We start from the raw sequence: 18,502 nt of genomic DNA on the forward strand, positions 1-18,502 counted from the left end.
AGCCAGTTTCTTTTTGTCTACTGATTTTTCTACTTTAACATAAAAAAGTAAGGATTTGATTTTCTTTTTCAGAGTGTATGTACTTAGCTAGTGAAATAGCATAATGGAAAGGTATGGGCTGTGAACTCAGATCACATAGTTTCATAATTTGGCTTTGTTAAATGCTAGCTTTCTTCAGACCCCATTCCACATGCACTAGGGAATCATAATGGCAGCATCTATTTGGTGTAGCTCTTATTGGAGTATTGGAATATTTTAGATACCTCCCACCATGCTGGCGCACAGCAGGTGTCAAAGAAGTGAGTGCACACACATCTCTAGCCCTGTGATTAGTGTCTGCATGCTTGTTATCTTAGGGAAAGCTTAGTTTGGGAGGATGTTTCTGAAGCTTGTAGATAGGAGTTTACAGTTAGTTGAAACTAATCTGTGTCCTTAATGCCTTCAGCAACAGTGTTAAAACTGGCTAAGCTACTTGGCACATCTTCTTTTAGAGATGGAGGTATTGTTGATAACCAGGGCAGAAGTCTTTCTTGTTTCTCCTGTACATGTTCTCAGTACAGCCAGGGGCGTTTGTACTTACAGCTTTTCCTGGGCATAAAGCCATACCATTAATTAACTAAGAGACACTTTCTGTCTCTCCCCATACCTCCAGATTTTGATTTCAGTGGCACAAACAGAGTAATCTCTAGATTTCGGTTTCTCTTAATATCTGTGAACTGAATGAGGCCTTTCTTGCAGATTTCTGCTAAAAAAGCTTGTAGATGTTTTGTGGGAACCTTTTATGTTGGGGCTAGTAAGCCAGTGGATAAATGCTCAAACATTTGCTGAGAACAGGAACATAAAAGACAATTTGACTGAAATGTTAATTTCTGCTTTCTACTTTCCTAAGGCTGCCAGTGTTATTTGTGTATTTTGGTTTTACTTTTATCCAGACAGTATTGAGAAAGTTTGGGCTGCAGAAGTACTAGCTAAGTATAAACAGTGCCTTTAGTCAACTATTCAGCTTTATTGTACTTTAATTATATCTTAATGTGCATGAATTAATAAGTTTTTAACACCCATTTGTAAATTTATTATAGAGAATTAAAAATGTACCAAATGTAAAAATAAAACGACCCACATTTATATTTTCTACAGAAAGTTTTATTGGCATTCTGTTGGGTATAAATGCATTCATATTCTCTGCTGTGCATGTATATATTTATATATTTTTTTGAAAAAATGGCCTCTCATTTTTTTGTATCTTTGCCTAATAGACATTCTAGATATTTTTATTTCTGTGATTGTGCCTGTGCCTTTACATACATGCATGAGTGCAGTGTCTGGGAGACTAAGAGAGGGCTTCAGACCTTCTGGGACCAGATTTACAAGTGGTTGTGTTATGAGTGCCAAGAACCGAACTGGGTTCTTCTTAAGAACAGCAGTTTCTCTTAACCATTGAACCATCTAGTTGGAACTTGCTTTGTATCCCAGCTGGCCCCAACTTTGTGGCAGTTTTTCTGCTTCTGCTTCCCAAGTGCTGGGAATTCAAGTATATAATACCCTGCTCTGTTTAATACTGTAGTTTGATAAGCCATTAAACAATTTAAAAAATACTCAGCTCTCTTTTAAGTTATATAAAATATATAGTGATAGGAGTTTTTCTTAAGATTTATTATTTTTGTTTTGTTTACATGTCTCTAACTGAATATCTACCACATGTATGTGGCTGTCTGCAGAGAGAGCAGTGGTTCTCAACCTTCCTAATGCTGAGACCCTTTAATACAGTTCCTCATGTTGTGGTGACCCCAACCATAGAATTCTTTTATTGCTATTTTGTACTTGTGATTTTGCTACTATTTTGAATCTTAATGTAAATATCTAGTATGAAGGATATCAGATATGGGACCCCTGAGAAAACATCATAAGGCCCCCAAAAAGGTCATGGCCCATAGATTGAGAACTGCTGCTCTAGAGGCTTAGAAGAGATGTCAGATCCACTGGAGCTGGAGTTTCAACTTGGGTGACATGGGATCTCAGCTTGGGGCCCTTTAAGAGCAGTATATATTCTTTTCTTTTTTTCCTTTTGTCTGTCTGCCTGCCTGGCTGTCTATCTGTCTGTCTGTCTATCCATCTATCTAAAGCTTGACTCCACCTCACCTTCCTTCTCTCTCAGATTCAGTACCCTTCCATTGCTTCTTTCGAAAAGAGAAGGCCTTCAAGAAGTGACAGTCACATTAGACAGAACAAGGTACAATAAGACAAGGCAAACCCCCTCACATTGACGCTAGACAAGGCAACCCAACAGGAGGAAGAGCAGGCACAAGAGTTAGAGGCACACTTGCTGCTGCTGTTTGGAGTCACACAAAACACCAAGCTAACAGCTGTAACATGTATGCAAAGGATCTGGTGCAGACCCATGCAGGCCCTGTGCTTGCCATTTCAGTCTCTATGAGCCTGTATGTGCCCTGCATAGTTGATTTGGTGGACCATGTTCTCCACAGCACACATTCTTTTATTTATTTATTTACTATTTATTTATTTATTTGTATGAGTACACTGTAGCTGTCTTCAGACACCCCAGAAGAAGACATCAGATCCCATTACAGATGGTTGTGAGCCACCATGTGGTTGCTGGGAATTGAACTCAGGACCTCTGGAAGAGCAGTCAGTGCTCTTAACCTCTGAGCCATCGCTCCAGCCCCCACAGCACACATTCTTAACTGCTTAGTTATCTCTCCCTTTTTGTAGACATGTTTATATTTCTTTCATTCTGTATAATTAAAGAAGGGTAAATTTACTTATCTTGGAAGTCATCAATTTCTTCTAGGTTATATAATTGGCATATAATTTTAGTTTAGAAAACCTGCTTTGTGTGATGCAAGTTATAATGTTACTCTTTTGTTTCAATTTAAGTTACTTTTTTGAAAGAATTTTGTATCTAAACTATATTCCTCTCTTTTGTGCTGCTCTGCTGAGATGCCTGATGGAGACAGGGAGAACAGACTTATCTTGGTGTAGGGACAGAAGCATGCTGTGGTTTATATCATGGTAGATCAGGAAGCAGAATGCAGTGGGAGGTGGTCCAGGTAGCTTTCAGAGACACAGCTGTATAGTGACAAATTTTCTCTCAATAGGCCTTATCACATAAAAATTCCACTGTCTTCTAAAGTAATACTACCAAGCATTCAAACTTGAACCTGTTCAGGACATTTCAAATTCAAATCATGGCAATCCCTTACATTTCTTAGACTATGGCCATCTAACAGTGTAAAGTGTGCTCAATCTAACTTGACTTTGCCCAAAAGTGTAGGTGTCTCCACTTAGACACAAACCAGTCCCTTTCTGACCCCTTTTAAGATAAAAATGTTGTAAACATCAATATACTATAGCATGCAGTTGCTATTACTGTTTCAAAAAATGAGGAACAAAAGAATACCAGGGGAAGACCAAACCAAACACAGAACACTGTTCTGCAGGACAAACACTTAAGTCCTGTAGACCCACATACAGCATCAAGGACATATATTTTCATGATGTGAACATCAACGAACTTGAATAGACCCACCCTTATGTCCTAGCCATTTGAAACTCACATGTGCTGTCTTGGTCTGGATCTTCTTAGTGCCCAGTTTTTTTGGGGTCTCCATTTCAAGTGAAGCATTATTCTCATACTTTGATAGTTCTCTTTTAGATTGCCTCCTGTCAGACTTTGCTGGTTTCAGAGGCATTTCTTAAATTCTTGATGATATATTCTATGATTCTATAATTCCTACATTCTGAATATTTGTAAAAACAGAAGCATAGTTTTAGATATAACCTGGCTATTTTGTACACAACTGCAATGACACTTCAGTTCCTGGACAGCTATGCCTGAGAAACACTTCCAAAAGGGCCCCCAAGTAAGCACAGCACTCTGAAGTCTGTGGTGGGTGGAGTTTTGCCAACAGTTATTATTATCCTAGTGTGTAAATTGCTTAGCTTCAGTTGAGCAGTTCTAATCTCTCTTCTTAACTGTTATGAGCTCTTGGTCTTGCCAATGTTCTTTTTTTTTTTCTGGACAAATCACATTTGTTTTCCATCTCTGCAAGGCTTGCTAATATTAATTTGCTAGCAACAACCATGCTACATCCCAAGTGTTTCTGCCTTTTTGAAAATTGCTCTGCTAAATTATTAGTTCACTAAATTCAGCCTCTTTCAGATTTCCAGGACACTACAAAATATGCAGAAATTCCTTGCCAGTTGTAACAGGAATGGCTAGTTTCCAGTAGAGACCTCGCACCTAAACCTTGGTTTCAGGCTTCATTGTCTACTTTTCTGTTATCATTCTGATCTTTTTGAATCTCTACTGGAAGTACCCATTAAATTCTGCTTATAGTATTTTGGGATTTCTCTAGTTCACATATCAAGCCTCTTGTAATTTGCTCCCATAAATCAGTTCAAAAAGACTAAACCAAATTCAGGTTTAGACATAGCAGTGACTCTGCTTCTTTGGTACCAGTTTTGAAGTGAGTTACTTTTTGCATTGCTTGTGACCAGAATACCTGAGAGAAACAACTTAAAGGAGGAGATATATTTTGGTTCATGGCTTTAAGAAACTTCAGAATCTTGTAGCAGGGGTGCTTACAGACTGTGTGGCAGAGTCATTCACATATCAGGGCTGAGGTTAATACCGATAGTAAGTGTAGTCTTCAGTAGTCAGCTTCTACTGACCTATCTATGCAGGCCAGTACACATCTCTTCACGCTTCTACATCCTCCCAAACTAATACCAGTAGCTTGAGGACAGTCTTTTGAAACATGAGCCTGTTTGAGATATTACACATCTAAACCATAAAAAGCATTTGTATATTTTGTTGATCTTAAAAAAAAAAAAACAAAACCCACAACTCTTCCTTTCATTGACTTTAAGAGTTTAAGACAAAATCTTTTCTCTGAGATGTCAAAGTGACATTATTTATTGTGCATATGTTACACTGGGCACAACTGAGAACAAATCTAGTTTAGATAGCCTCAGGTCCAGGCAGAACGAACAGGGCCCATTTTTGGTTACAAATGAGGAAGGTCTCTTGGAAGTGGTCCTGGTGATTAGCTACTTGTTTGAGCACTTCATCCATGGGCATTCTTCATTTCTGTTCCTGTAGCCATCATGGGCACACTGTAAAATGATGGGTTACTTGGCCTTTGGTTGATCTTCTCTGGAGTTTAGGCAGTGCACTCATTATATTTAGTGCATGTTTATTTGATGACATTTCTTAGTAAGCATTCTCTTTTTTCCATTTATTTTCATGTCAAAGGAACTTCTCTAAGGAAAGTGACAGTTAGGGCTGAGGGGCTTGACTCTTACTTATTCCTGTCTTTTAGTTTTAGATTTGGTTTTGTGCATAGTTTCTTAATGTATGCTATTGGTTCAATATCTTCACTTTAAAAATTTAGATGTGGTGCTACTTGTCTTGATTCTTTAAGTTTTGATGTCTTTTTTTGCTTTTATTTATTCCCATATATTTTCTAAATTCTTTTGTGATTTCTTTTTTGATTCTTAAATAGTTTACAGGTGTATTGTTTAATTTCCACTATTTGTGGATTTTTGTTTCCCTTTTATTTCTAGTTTCTTTCTATTATAGATAGAAAAGATGCATGTTTTCAATCTTCTTCAGTTTGTTGAGACTTGTTTTATGGGCTAACATCTGGTTTGTGCCCTTGGGAAGAATGTGTACTCAGCTAATCTTGAGTGGGTCTTCTGTAAATGACTATTAGGTCTGGTTGTCCTATCTGTCCTATGTTGAACATAGGGTATAGGAGTTTATTTTTTTCTTTTTTCTTTAAGATTTATTTATTATATATGAGTACACCATAGCTGTCTTCAGACACACCAGAAGAGGGCATCTGATTTCATTACAGATGGTTGTGAGCCACCATGTGGTTGCTGGGAATTGAACTCAGGACCTCTGGAAGAACAGACAGTGCTCTTAACCACTGAGCCATCTCTCCAGCCCAGAAGTTTTTTATTATCACTATATTTATATCTCTCTTTAGTTCTATTAATGTTTGATTTATTTATTTTTACTCTAGTTTTATATATGTATAATATTATATATAATTATATATATAATGTATGTATATATAATGACATCTTCTTGGCAAATTGTCTTTTTTTTTGTCACGGTTTTTGTTTAAATGTAGTCTATTGGAGTAATGTAATTATGGTTCCTTACTTTCTTTGGACCCTGCTTGCATAAAGTATGCTTCTCTATTATCTCTCCTGAAGCAAATGCGTTTTTAGAACTAAAGTGTTTCTGTGGGCACCATGTGGTTGGATTTAAAAAATCAAAGTAGCTAATATATGTTTTAACAGACATTAAGACTATCAATTTTTAAGGGAGTCATTGATATGAAAGGACTTACTGTTGAGTTTCTTTTCATAGTTTGTAGTTTTTATTTTTTCTCCCTTGCTGTCTTCTGTGAAGTTACATTTTCATTCACTTCTCAACTTTCATTTTGTCAGTATTTTCTTTATGGTTATCAGAGTAATTACATAGATCAGCTTAATGAGATAACATTCAAATTTAGATTAATTTTAGCTTTACCAATTGCTTATAAAAAGCTGTATACACACTTCTGCCTCCCACAGCTTACTAAACTAGAGAGTTTTATTAGAATATCAGCAATTACTGAAAGGACAGACTATAGCAAAAAGAAATCATATGTAAAGTACTTAGAATTAAAACCTGGCAAGAAACTATAGTACAAATTATGTTTTCTTTTTAGCATTGCATATTATTTCACATAGATTTCTAACAACCTTTATAGTTTTACATTTAAACATTTGTACTGTACTTTAGTGCATGTTCCTATATTAATATTGGAAGTTCTATACTTGCCTTTCTCAGGAAGCCTTATCTTTTCATATAGTTTTTGTTTCAACTTGATGGGCTGCCATCAGTGACCCTGCTCAGCCTTCCCTTACTTTTTTCTTTATGACTTAAAGATGGAAACAGTTACTTTCAACCTTTCAAATGTTTGCAGGGCACATTTGCCAGTTATTTTGGTTACTAGGTTTTAATTTGTCATTGTATTTCTGTTTTGTCAGTGTCTGTTAAGTAACTGTTGCTAAACTAATAAAACTCTCTCTTATATGATAATTGTTTTCTTGTATTGCTGTCAGGATTCTCTCCCTTGTGACTTTTTTCTCTTATGAGGTTGGGAATTGAACTCTTTGCCTCATGGATGGGCCTATGGCCTGTCCATGACTTTGACAGTTTGATTTTATATCTTAGTAGAGGTTCCTTAGGTTTGTGCTTGCTTGGCTGTGAGTTTCTTAAATTTGTCCATTTCTCTCCTCATATTTGGAAAGTTCTTTCCACTTTTATCTTCTTCTTTGAGACAATTTGTAACATATTCTGTTTGACTGATGATAGCCCACAAGTGAGTCAACTTCCTTTAATTTTTCTTAATTCTTTCTTTTTTGGTTCTTTTGTCTTTGAAATTTTTTTCTTCATAGTTTCTATTTTTTCTTGTGGTTGGCCAAGTTGAGTCACTATATTTTAAGTTATTTTTAAGTTTTAGCAATGTTTGAATCTTTTTATTTATTATCTGTTTATCTCATTTTATTATTTTACTGATTTTCTGGCTTAGTTGTACATCTGTACAGTTTTTTGAGCTTCCTCTTATCACCATTTCTCCCTTTCTTTTATTTTTTCTTTGCTTTTTTTTTTTTTTTTGCTTTTTCTCTCCTGTTTTCTCCTGTTCTCTCTCATCCTGTCCACTCCCCCCTTTCCCCCCATTTCTCTCCCCTCCCCTCAAGACAGGATCTCTAAACTAGTCTGAACTTTACTTATAGCAGTCCACCTGACTTAATGTCTCACATGCAGGAAGGAATCACAGATGGGAGTACCCATTTCCTTAGGCAATCCATGGAGATTTAAATTTATCCCTCTGAATGGTTTTTGTCCTCCTTTTCTTTGGGTTGCTTTCTCTCAGGGTCAGCTCTTCTTTACAGTCTGGTTCTAGTCCGGGTAGTCTCTCCAGCTAGGTAGTCTATTTAGAGAGTCGGGAGACGCTTCAAATCGTTTCTAGAGATGTAACATCTCTGGACTTGTTCACTGAAGAGCTTTGTATCTTTATTTAGGGAACAGTCTGTGTGCCCTACTGTGTCCTCTCACACACTCTGTAATAAGCCATGGTGCTAGAGCTCCACCTAATGTCTATCCCTAGAACTACAGACTGTGAGTGGTGGACCAAATCATTTTTGATTTCCTTTGTTCTCAGTTTAGCAACTGATGGCAGTGCTTGCTTAGATTCAAGAAAGACAGCAAACAAAACAGTCTCAGTGGTGGCATTTCTCCTTTTCCTTTGGAGGTCCACTCAGGGGAAGAAGTTGCATTTTCTCCCAGTTCTGCCTTGCTGAGAAGGCTCCTGGGCTTGGATGAGATTTTGTGTTTTTCACCCAAGGAATAGAACCTCTTAAACAGTTTCTGGATTTCTTACAAGGATGAGTGATTCATATAATACAGTTTAGTCTGTGTTTTGGTAGGGAAGGGGGTTTTCAGATTCCTAATCTTCAGTCTTGTTGACATTATACTATGTCTTAGCAAGGATGATAATTCTTTGAACTTGATAGAGATGTGGTAGATTCACACCTCTTTTTCTCTTATAACCATTCAGTAGTAGGTAGAAGGGGAGGTGGAGGTGGTGACCGTTTGTAAGAATGTGTGGGGGGATGTGGATAATTGTGGAAAGTGTTTTTAGTCAGGGCTTTATCTGTGTTGTCCATCTCCAGATGACAGTTCAGTTTACCAAAAACTCCTAAGGCAAATTTTGAAATCTAAATTAGGTAGACACTGACTTCAGGTTGAGTTAATTTTGAAAATATATAAAATATTTTTATTGGATATTCTCTATATTTACATTTCAAATATTTTTATTTTGATGTTTGTTTTAGAGTAAAAAACTTGACAGGAAAGTTTTTTTCCTATGTGCTTATTATAGGTTTGCAATCTTTATGCCAATAATCACATACTTTGAGACACCTTTCTAAGTTATTGATAGAAAATTACCTTCCTTTGAATGGGTAGGTCTCACATTTTAAAGTAGTTAGAGAATGATTTCAGTGATTTTGATCTTTGTGCTAACTATTTTGAGAACCTGTGTAGGTTATCACTTCCCTCTTTGCTGTGATAAACTACATGAGGGAAAAAAGAAACTTGAAGAGGACAGAGATTAGAGTCGGAGGGCTCAGTTCAGTTGGTTAAAACAATTTGTTGTATGTTGTGAAACAGTGGACCTCCCAAAATGGTAGCTGCAGCTGCATGAGAGTGTTCGCAGCTGGGAGAAGCTTGTTAAAACTAGGACAAAATGGGGTAACTTTGGGCAGTTCAGAGGGGAAGGTGTGAAAATGGCTCTAACTGTGGGCCCAGTACACACTGTGAGCTGATGGTATTGTATGTGTATTCAGGAGGTGTAGAGATGAGTGCTGCTAACCTCCTGTTGTCTCCTTTTAATCTCTTTACTATATGCTGCTCACAGTCAGGGTAGCTTTTTTCCCATTTTTGTTAAATTGTTCTTGAGACATCTTCACAGATACAGCCACAGATTTTGTCTTCTAGGTGATTCTACATCCCATCAAATTGACAATCTCATTACAGTGCCCAGTTTAAAAATAGTTTATTTCTATAAACATCATAATTGCAGAGAACATTATTAGTAATTTGAAAACTGGTACTTTAAAAATACCAGTTTATCTTTCTGGTTATTTAGTTTATCATCAAACTCTTGACAGAAATTGAATATGAAAACTTTATGGAATAATTATTTTCCTTTGTACAAAGCTATTTTTTAAGCGAATTAGCGCTATTAGTGGATAAGTGTATAAATGAATGAAAATATGACTATAGCAAAAATCAGTAAAATTAGCATTTGAAACATTATTAAATCCCTTTAATATATATAAAATTCATGACCTACAGAAATTACATTTAATATTTGAATTCCCTAAGGTTTTTTTGTTATAAGTCTTATTTTGGTATTTTTTTGTTTAGATTATTCAAAAGTCATACATTTTTATTTTGCAACAAATATAATAACATTTTAAAGATATAATTTAAAACATGGTGTTATGTTTATGTTAAGAAACTGACAATAGGCTATCCTAATTTTCTTTATTAATAAGCTGCCATATTAGTCAGCATTGGGGAGTCTAGAAGGAAATGCTCCATTGCTGTGAAGAGGAGTTTTTAGATTTAGACGTTTGCTTTGTTTCTCAGCTGTTGTAGGAATGGTTACCATTACCATTACTTAGCTCTGTATTCTTGGAACTGGCGGAGGAATGAAATCTGTAGGTGCTTTAGTATTGGCTCATCTTGCACGGAAACAGGCATGATCTACTAAAATGAGCAACTTGAGGACTTTATATCATGCAGATCTTGGCCATACTGTGTTTATTAACTACATACACTGTTTCCTGTGCCCCTTAGAGCCATTCAGTTTTTATTCTGATTCTGTAACCTGACTGCAACATGAATCCTTTGGGAAATCTTGAGGAATACAAAACAGTACCTTAATATTTTAGAGATGTGGGGCCTGCTCTACTAATCCTGATATTACAAGGCTGTCTAAGCTCTGGTAGTAGATAACAGTGGTCTTTGGGACTTGGACATTAGTGAGATTAAAAGATGGGTCCCATGTCATGCGTCCATATACATTTTTGTTTGCCCCTTGGTTTAGGATATTTAAATTTGATTTTTTGGTAAATTTAGACTCTCTCTTTTTATTAGAACAATGCTGCAAAAAAGGAAGAGTTGGAAACAGTAACCAAAAATGATTCTTCCAAGAAGTTGTCTGTTGAGAGAGTATACCAGAAGAAGACCCAACTGGAGCATATTCTCCTTCGTCCTGATACATACATCGGATCAGTGGAACCATTAACACAGGTAATTACTTGCCAAAATTGATTGAGATTAGGGGATATGCATATCTTCTTTTAAAATATTTTAATAAAGTTGTGGTTATGTAGTTTATAAGTCTGTGACTTCATGTCTGATTAAATGGTCATGATTAAGAAGGACAGAGAGGAGAGCTAAGAATATAGCTCACAATGCACAGGACTCTGGGCCTAAAACTCATACCAAAACAAACAAACAACAACAACAAAAAAACACAAAACAAAACAAAATGAACCTTGAGAGAAACCTAGGAGAAATGGAAATATGTTCATTACTTTATGGAGATAAGGATATTAGAATACAGAAGTGCAGAATAAAATGGTGTCGTGAGAACTTGTTAAAAGTTCAACATAGTGTGTGCTGTCATTTACATTCATAGTGGTACCTTCTAGGACTGATTTATTTATGTTAATGTGGTCTTGGCTTGCATGTGTTCTTCTGCTTGATTTAACAGTTTTGGGAAGTCCAGAATCAGGCTTTTATTGTTTTACTCTGCTGATTTTTTTTCTATAGAATAGGTGTAAATTATGAAGTGAGAATATAAAGTAAATGGATTTGAAAATAATTTTAAACATTATGTAGGTATTATTTCTAGTAATTTATAGTTCTTAACAGAAAACAGAGATTTCTAGGCCTTAGGAATTTGATTTGGGGTCCCCATCTGCTGTAGAAGGTTAGCTTTGGTCTCTTAACTGCTGCGTTATGAACCTGGCAAAGAAACTGAAGTCAGAGATGTTCTGTTGGACACTGGGGATTGATCCCATGCTCAGCACAAACTGTTACTGAGTTACAGCCTCATGTTAAAGCTGACCTTCTGTGTGAATAAACTACAAGCAATGCAACTTGAACTTTTCAATTTTAGTTACTTAAGTTCATTGTGAGACTACTGAACTAGATCTCAGCTTTATTTTGAATGCCTGTTTTAAATAGAGTCACTGACAATATGGGTGTTTGGTTTTTTGTTTGTTTATGTTTGTTTTGTCTGTTTGTTTTGTTGAGACAGGGTTTTACCTTGTAGTTCTGACTAAAATTGGATTTACATGTAGCCCAGATTGGCCTCAGATTGTGGCAGTTCTTTTTCCTCAGCCTTCTTTAAGGATGAGATTGTAGATGTGTACCACCACAACTTGTTGACAGTGTAGATTTTTGCTATGTAAAATTGGAGTTAGGAATTTATGTTGTTAAACTTGTTTTTGAATCATTCTCTTAACACAGTTAATGTGGGTGTATGATGAAGATGTAGGGATGAACTGCAGAGAGGTTACCTTTGTTCCAGGCTTATACAAGATCTTTGATGAAATTTTGGGTGAGTACTTACTTATGATGTAATGCATGTATTTCTGTCAATGTATTGGCCATGTACATATTAAGCAGGTCTTGCAGTATAATTTTATAAAGTATTTTGTTGGTTTTTATTTTACTATATCTGCAAATATACAAAATACCAATAATTTACTATATATAACATAATATAAGTAATATTGATTAATAATTAATACATGTGTATGTTAAATGTTCTTCAGTCAAATGATATGCAGCTGTAATGGTTTTCTATTTCTTTGCTTCCTAGTGTTTTCCTGATGTTTTTTCATGTGTGAAGTTACTGTGTTGCATTCATAATTCCACAGGGAGCCTGTACTCTCATGTATGCCCTCATCTGGGTTTCTTAGCATCATGATTATTTAGGAAGCATGTTCTATAGGAAGACTGCATGGCCTTATCTTGGCAGATTGTGTGAGTTGGAGGTTGGACGTGTAAATGTAGTTTTCTCAGCCACTGAATAGGTGATTTTGTTGGGCAGCTTAGTTCAGTAGCCTCTAGGAACCATAGGATTCCTTCCCAATCCTATGAGTCATACAATTACAGTGAAGTGATTGCCAACTGACTCAGGCAATGCTTATGTTTTGTAAATGCTTTTAGTCTTGTACTTTCTAGAAATTCTCTGCTCACCTCACTAATATAGTTTGAGGTTTCTCAGACTGGTTTTGTCAGTCTCTGAGCTTCTTCCTGTGAGTCCTTCAGAAAATGCGGGAGTAAGCCTGGGATCCTTTGCATTTCTGTTGGCCTCTATCATTCTAGGCCTATCACATGGCTTTTAAATTCGAAAACTGAAGGCCTTTGTATGTAAGTTTTCGAGATTATACAAAGAAAAAAAGTATTTTTATAATGAGTTTAAGATTTAGAATTTTGAATTATAAAGGCATTAAAGACTTCAGTTAAAAAAAGACTTAAGTGAAAAACCCCCTAGTTTAATCTGCATATAAAACCATTAGCTTATTAAAGGAGACTAAGACAAAGTAATTATTTGTCATTAAGATATAAAGTGAACCATATGTTTTACTTTTAAATAGATTTAGATAGTTTTGTTCTTTTTTATATTTGTAGGTCAATAAACATTCCTTGCCTTATGTGTGTGTTTGCTGTAACGTAATAGTAACTTAGAAATCCTAAGATTAATTTAGCAGCAATATTTTCATAGTTGAAATTAATAGTGGTTGGCTGTTAGCACTTACAGATGTCACTACTAAGTTGGGATGTACATATAATGTCCATCAGTTGATATGACCTTATGCTTTATCACTCACTGTGATGTTTTACTCTTGTAGTTAATGCTGCGGACAACAAGCAGAGAGACAAGAACATGACTTGTATTAAGGTTTCTATTGATCCGTAAGTAATTTCAACTTTAATCTCTTTTATGCTAACTTGTTTTATTCGGGTAACTCCCAATTTGTGATCAAATGTGTGTTACATATTGTTCTGCCTTTGTTGTCTTCCTGCTGCTTTGGACTTGGTTATTTTCTTCCTCATCTGTCCTTTGTGCCCATTGTCTCACAGAGTACTTGTTGACCATTTTCTTTTGATGCTGTTGGTTCTGTTTTAGTTGTTAAGGGAACTTGACCATCTTAATTTTCTTTTTTCAGGATGTAAAGTGTTGAGGATGTTAGTGCTATTCTGGGCTTCTTCTGAAATAGATTTATTTTCATTCTAGAATTTGACTCTTTCAGTTTTATATGACCTAGTTAATAAACTGAACACTGCTGGGTACTATGGAGTGTCTACCACATGTTTGACCAGTTAGCTTTTTAAGGCAATTTTTAGCATTCAGTTTGAATCTGTGTGAATGTTCATCTCACTTCTCAAAGCAAGATTATAGGTGAATTTTTTTTTATGTAAGCTACTACCTACATCAAGGGTCTGTTGCTAATTAGTGGCTTCCATCCAGTGCCATTCATGGTAGAAACTAATGCTTTTATGATAGAAAATTTAAAAGATTTAGAATTTAAATTTAAAAGATTTAGAAATACTTGTATATTTAAAACCCTTTAAAATTAATTTATGACAGTAATTTTTCAACATACAAAATATAAGTTGAGAGAGAGATACATTTTAGGTTGCTTGTGTCTTTTTTGTGTATATTGTATAGCTCTAACAGATAGTTGGAAAATTAAAATAGTAGTAGTCACTGGATATATTTGATCTGCCAAAGTGCAGCAGAGAGAATCATGCCCAATGGCTTCTTTTAAAACTGTGCCTCTATTTTACTTTTTTTTTTTAAAAAAAAATTATTGGTTATTTATTTATTTACATTTTAAATGTTACCCTCCCTTCTGGTCCACCTCCTCCAAAAGCCTCCAGTTCTGCCTCCTCTCCCCCTGCCTCCACGAGGGTGCTTCCCCACCCACCCACCCACTCACTCACCCACTCCCACCCCACTGCCCTATCATTCCTCTATGCTGGGGCATCAAGCCTTCACAGGACCCAGGGCTTCCCCATTCATTGATGCCAGACAAAAGCCATCCTCTGCCACATATACAGCTGGAGTCATGGGTTCCCCCATGTGTATTCTTTGGTTCTTGGTTTAGTCCCTGACAGCTCTGGGAGATCTGGTTGGTTGATATTGTTGTTCCATCTATAGAGTTGAAAAACACTTCAGCTCCTTCAGTCCTTCTTCCTCCAACTCCTCCATTGGGGTTCCTGTCCCCATTCCAATGTTTGGCAGCAAGCATTCACATCTACATCCATAAGGCTCTGACAGACCCTCTCAGGAGACATCTACATCAGGAAAGTCAGCAAGCACTTTCCGGCATCATCAAGTGTCTGAGTTTGGTGGCTGCACATGGGATGGACCCATAGGTGGGGCAGTTCCTGGACAGCCCCTTCCTTAGTTTCTGCTTCACACCTTGACCCTGTGTTTTATTTAGAAAGGAGTAATTCTGTTAAAATTTTGTGAAGAGTGGGTGTCCCCATCCCTTAACTGGGGGCCCTGCCTAACCTCTGCATATGCTCTCTACGTTCTCTCCCTTCTTGGTTGTTACTTCAGCTCATGTCATCTGTTGGGTCCCGTGAGCCTCTTGCTTTTCTGGCATCTGGGACTTTATGGTGGCTGTCCTGTTTCCCGTCCCCCATTGCCACACACCTCTATCCGATTTCTTGATCCTCTGTACATCTTGCCTGTCTCCTCCCATTCCTGCCCCTGCCCCTCTCTTTCCTTTCCCCACCTTTCTTCCTTCCATGTCCCTCCCTCTTTCAACCTCCCTGATTATTTTGTTCCCCCCTCCAAGTAGGACTGAGGCACCCAAACTTTGCTCTTCCTTCTTCTTGAGCTGCATATGGTCTATACGTTGTATCATGGGTATTCCGAGCTTTTTTCCTAATATCCACTTATCAGTGAGTGCATACCAAGTGCGTTCCTTTGTGACTGTGTTACCTCATTCAGGATGATCTTTTCTAGTTCCATCCATTTGCCTTGGAGATTGAGAATGGTTTATTCTAAGAAATGCTGTGGTCATATCTTGCAGATCTTACTGATTCTAACATGAGTTATGTCTCTAATACTGAAGTATGTGTTTTCATCAAGTTATATTGTTACTTTCCAGTTGACACGATTTACATCTTGCTGTAACCATTCAAGTTCATTTTATAGTTCAGTATATTTTTTTGTAAAAAAAATTAAACATATTTAATTTTAAGTTTTAAATTTGCAGTGAATCTAATATTATAAGCATTTGGAACAATGGAAAAGGCATTCCAGTAGTAGAACACAAAGTGGAGAAAGTTTATGTTCCAGCTTTAATTTTTGGACAGCTTTTAACGTCGAGTAATTATGATGATGATGAGAAAAAAGTTACAGGTAAAGTCTGAATGGAATTTTAATTTATAATGTCACTTTTCTTAACACATAGTTACTAAGTTCCCATTTCTTAAAACATCTTATGTAAAGTTTCATTGTGAGAAAATCTTTAAAATTAATGTTTAAAAAATCTATTATCTGTTTTATATAGTTTTTAAAATAGTTTTAATATTATCATCTTAAAAGTTGGATAATATACAGACTTTAGAATAAAATTGCTGGAATTCTAATCTTATAGTTTGGGATTTGATATAGATAATAATCCTGTGGTGCCTGACTTATACACACATATTCTTCAATTTTTTATTATTTTATTCTGTGTGAATGGTTATTTTGCCTACGTGTATGTTTGTGCACCATGTGTGTGCCTGGTTCCTTCAGAGTCCAAAAGAGCTTGTCAGTTGTTCTAGAACTGCAGTTTCAGATGGTCCTGAGCTTCTATATGGGTGCTGGGAATTGAATCTGAATGCTCTTAATGACTGAGCCATCTCTGTAGCTCTTGCTACAGAGATTTTGATAATAATAATTAAAAAAACAAACTTTAACTCTTTTTCTTAAGTGGATCAAGAAAGAAAAAAGGAATTTGTATATTAAGTACTTTGGAAAAAAATATTTCACCTCAATAGGTTGATAACGTCTTTTAAGTCCAGAGCTCTGAGAAGTTGATATAAATGTGGTGACTTTGCTAGAAAATTTAGATTTCATACCTACATAAACTTACTGTGTTATAAGATACTAGGCTTGTTTTTCTTAAATCATAAAATGCTTTATAATGATATTATATTGTATGTTGTGTAGTATCTATATTATATTACTAAATTCTAATATTTTTAATATAAAAATGTTAAACATAAGACTATTCAGTCAGTACTTGAGAAAATGGCACAACAAATAGAACTGTTTATGTCAGACTTGCTATATGTTAGGTAAGTTAATAAACTGCCATTAAAATAACTCTAACTAAAAATTTTATATTTAACTTATTTTATAGGAGGCCGTAATGGTTATGGTGCAAAACTTTGTAATATTTTCAGTACAAAGTTTACAGTAGAAACGGCTTGCAAAGAATACAAACATAGTTTTAAGCAGGTATGAAAAAGACATGTTTATTTTTAAAATTTCTTTAAAAGTGTTTTATTGTTTTGCTTAGATAATAGAAGTATAAGTATAACTTTAGTGTTTGATTAAAAGCATTAAGCAAGTTGCCAAACAGAAGCCAGAATTTCTAAGAAATTTTATATATTCTATTTATCATTCTTATAGGGCAGGATGCTTTATTTAGCAGATACAATCACTTAAGCATGCTGGAAAGATTCCTCCCTGAGTCATCAGGTTCATTTGTAAGAGATGCTGGCAGGGCTTTGAAAAGCTATCTGAATTTTACATATGCTAAAATAATTTTATCAGATAAACATGTCTGTTTGTTTTTATAAAAATCAGTGGGCATGTTGAATGTAAAAGATGCTTCACTGCCTTTGCATAAAAGCTGTGCAGTTTATGTTCATTACCAATCTCATGTAATTATAATATTTATAACTTTAATATTAATCAGTTTCAAGGTGTTTTGTTTTGAGGTTGGAAAATAATGTGTGGTAAATGAATGGTTTTTTTTTTTTTTTTTTGTGAGCTAATTCTTTGTGTTACAAAAGTTAAAAGCATTAAAGAAATACTTGTATATATTTTCTTTAAAGACATGGATGAATAATATGATGAAGACTTCTGAAGCCAAAATTAAATATTTTGATGGTGAAGATTATACATGCATAACATTCCAGCCAGATCTAGCCAAGTTTAAGATGGAAAAACTTGACAAGGACATTGTGGCCCTCATGACCAGAAGAGCATATGATTTAGCTGGTTCATGTAAAGGGGTCAAGGTCATGTTTAATGGGAAGAAGTTGCCTGTAAGTGTCTTGGAAAATAATTTAATAGTGTTGTTATTTTGCAAACTGCAGATAGTTGCATCTTGCTTTTTAAATTTTGTCTGATCTTATTTAACTGGTGTGTTTAAATGATTATTATTTTAAAGTAATTATTGATTTATTTGATCTATTATCTTACTAGCAAATATCTATTTCTTGCATATGTTCTTTTCTTTTGTCCTCTGATCATTCAAATAATAATAACCTATCTCATATTATCCTTTGAAAATCTTTTTAGTAAGTTCCATAGGGCTTATAATAACATTTCATTTAATATTTCACATAAAGCTAAGGGACTTTATAAGTCTGTAACTCCAGGTCCCCTCTTCCACTCCTTGTGTCATTGTTACTAGATATTTTGTTCGTGTGCGTGTGCGTGTGCGTGTGCGTGTGTGTGTGTGTGTGTGTGTGTGTGTGTGTAAGTGTGCCATGCTACGAATTTGAAGGTCAGGGTATTTCAGCTTTTGGCCCTCACCTTCCAGCTTGTTGGAGACAGGTTCCTTTGTTGTCCTCCCCGCTGCACTGTGC

General features: G+C 35.6%; 1 protein-coding gene across 1 annotated transcript in view; it reads left to right on the forward strand.

The window, feature by feature from the left end:
- The window catches only part of TOP2B (DNA topoisomerase II beta), a 61,292-nt gene that overhangs the window by 6,553 nt on the left and 36,237 nt on the right, over window positions 1-18,502 (forward strand). The window contains exons 2-7 of the mRNA XM_080926891.1: window positions 10,751-10,906; window positions 12,134-12,224; window positions 13,525-13,588; window positions 15,907-16,052; window positions 17,044-17,141; window positions 17,744-17,956. Coding sequence (XP_080783017.1) covers window positions 10,751-10,906; window positions 12,134-12,224; window positions 13,525-13,588; window positions 15,907-16,052; window positions 17,044-17,141; window positions 17,744-17,956 — 768 coding nt within the window. The remainder of the gene's footprint in view (window positions 1-10,750; window positions 10,907-12,133; window positions 12,225-13,524; window positions 13,589-15,906; window positions 16,053-17,043; window positions 17,142-17,743; window positions 17,957-18,502) is intronic.

This window comes from Micromys minutus, assembly GCF_963924665.1.
Source record: "Micromys minutus genome assembly, chromosome: 12".
Taxonomy (NCBI): domain Eukaryota; kingdom Metazoa; phylum Chordata; class Mammalia; order Rodentia; family Muridae; genus Micromys; species Micromys minutus.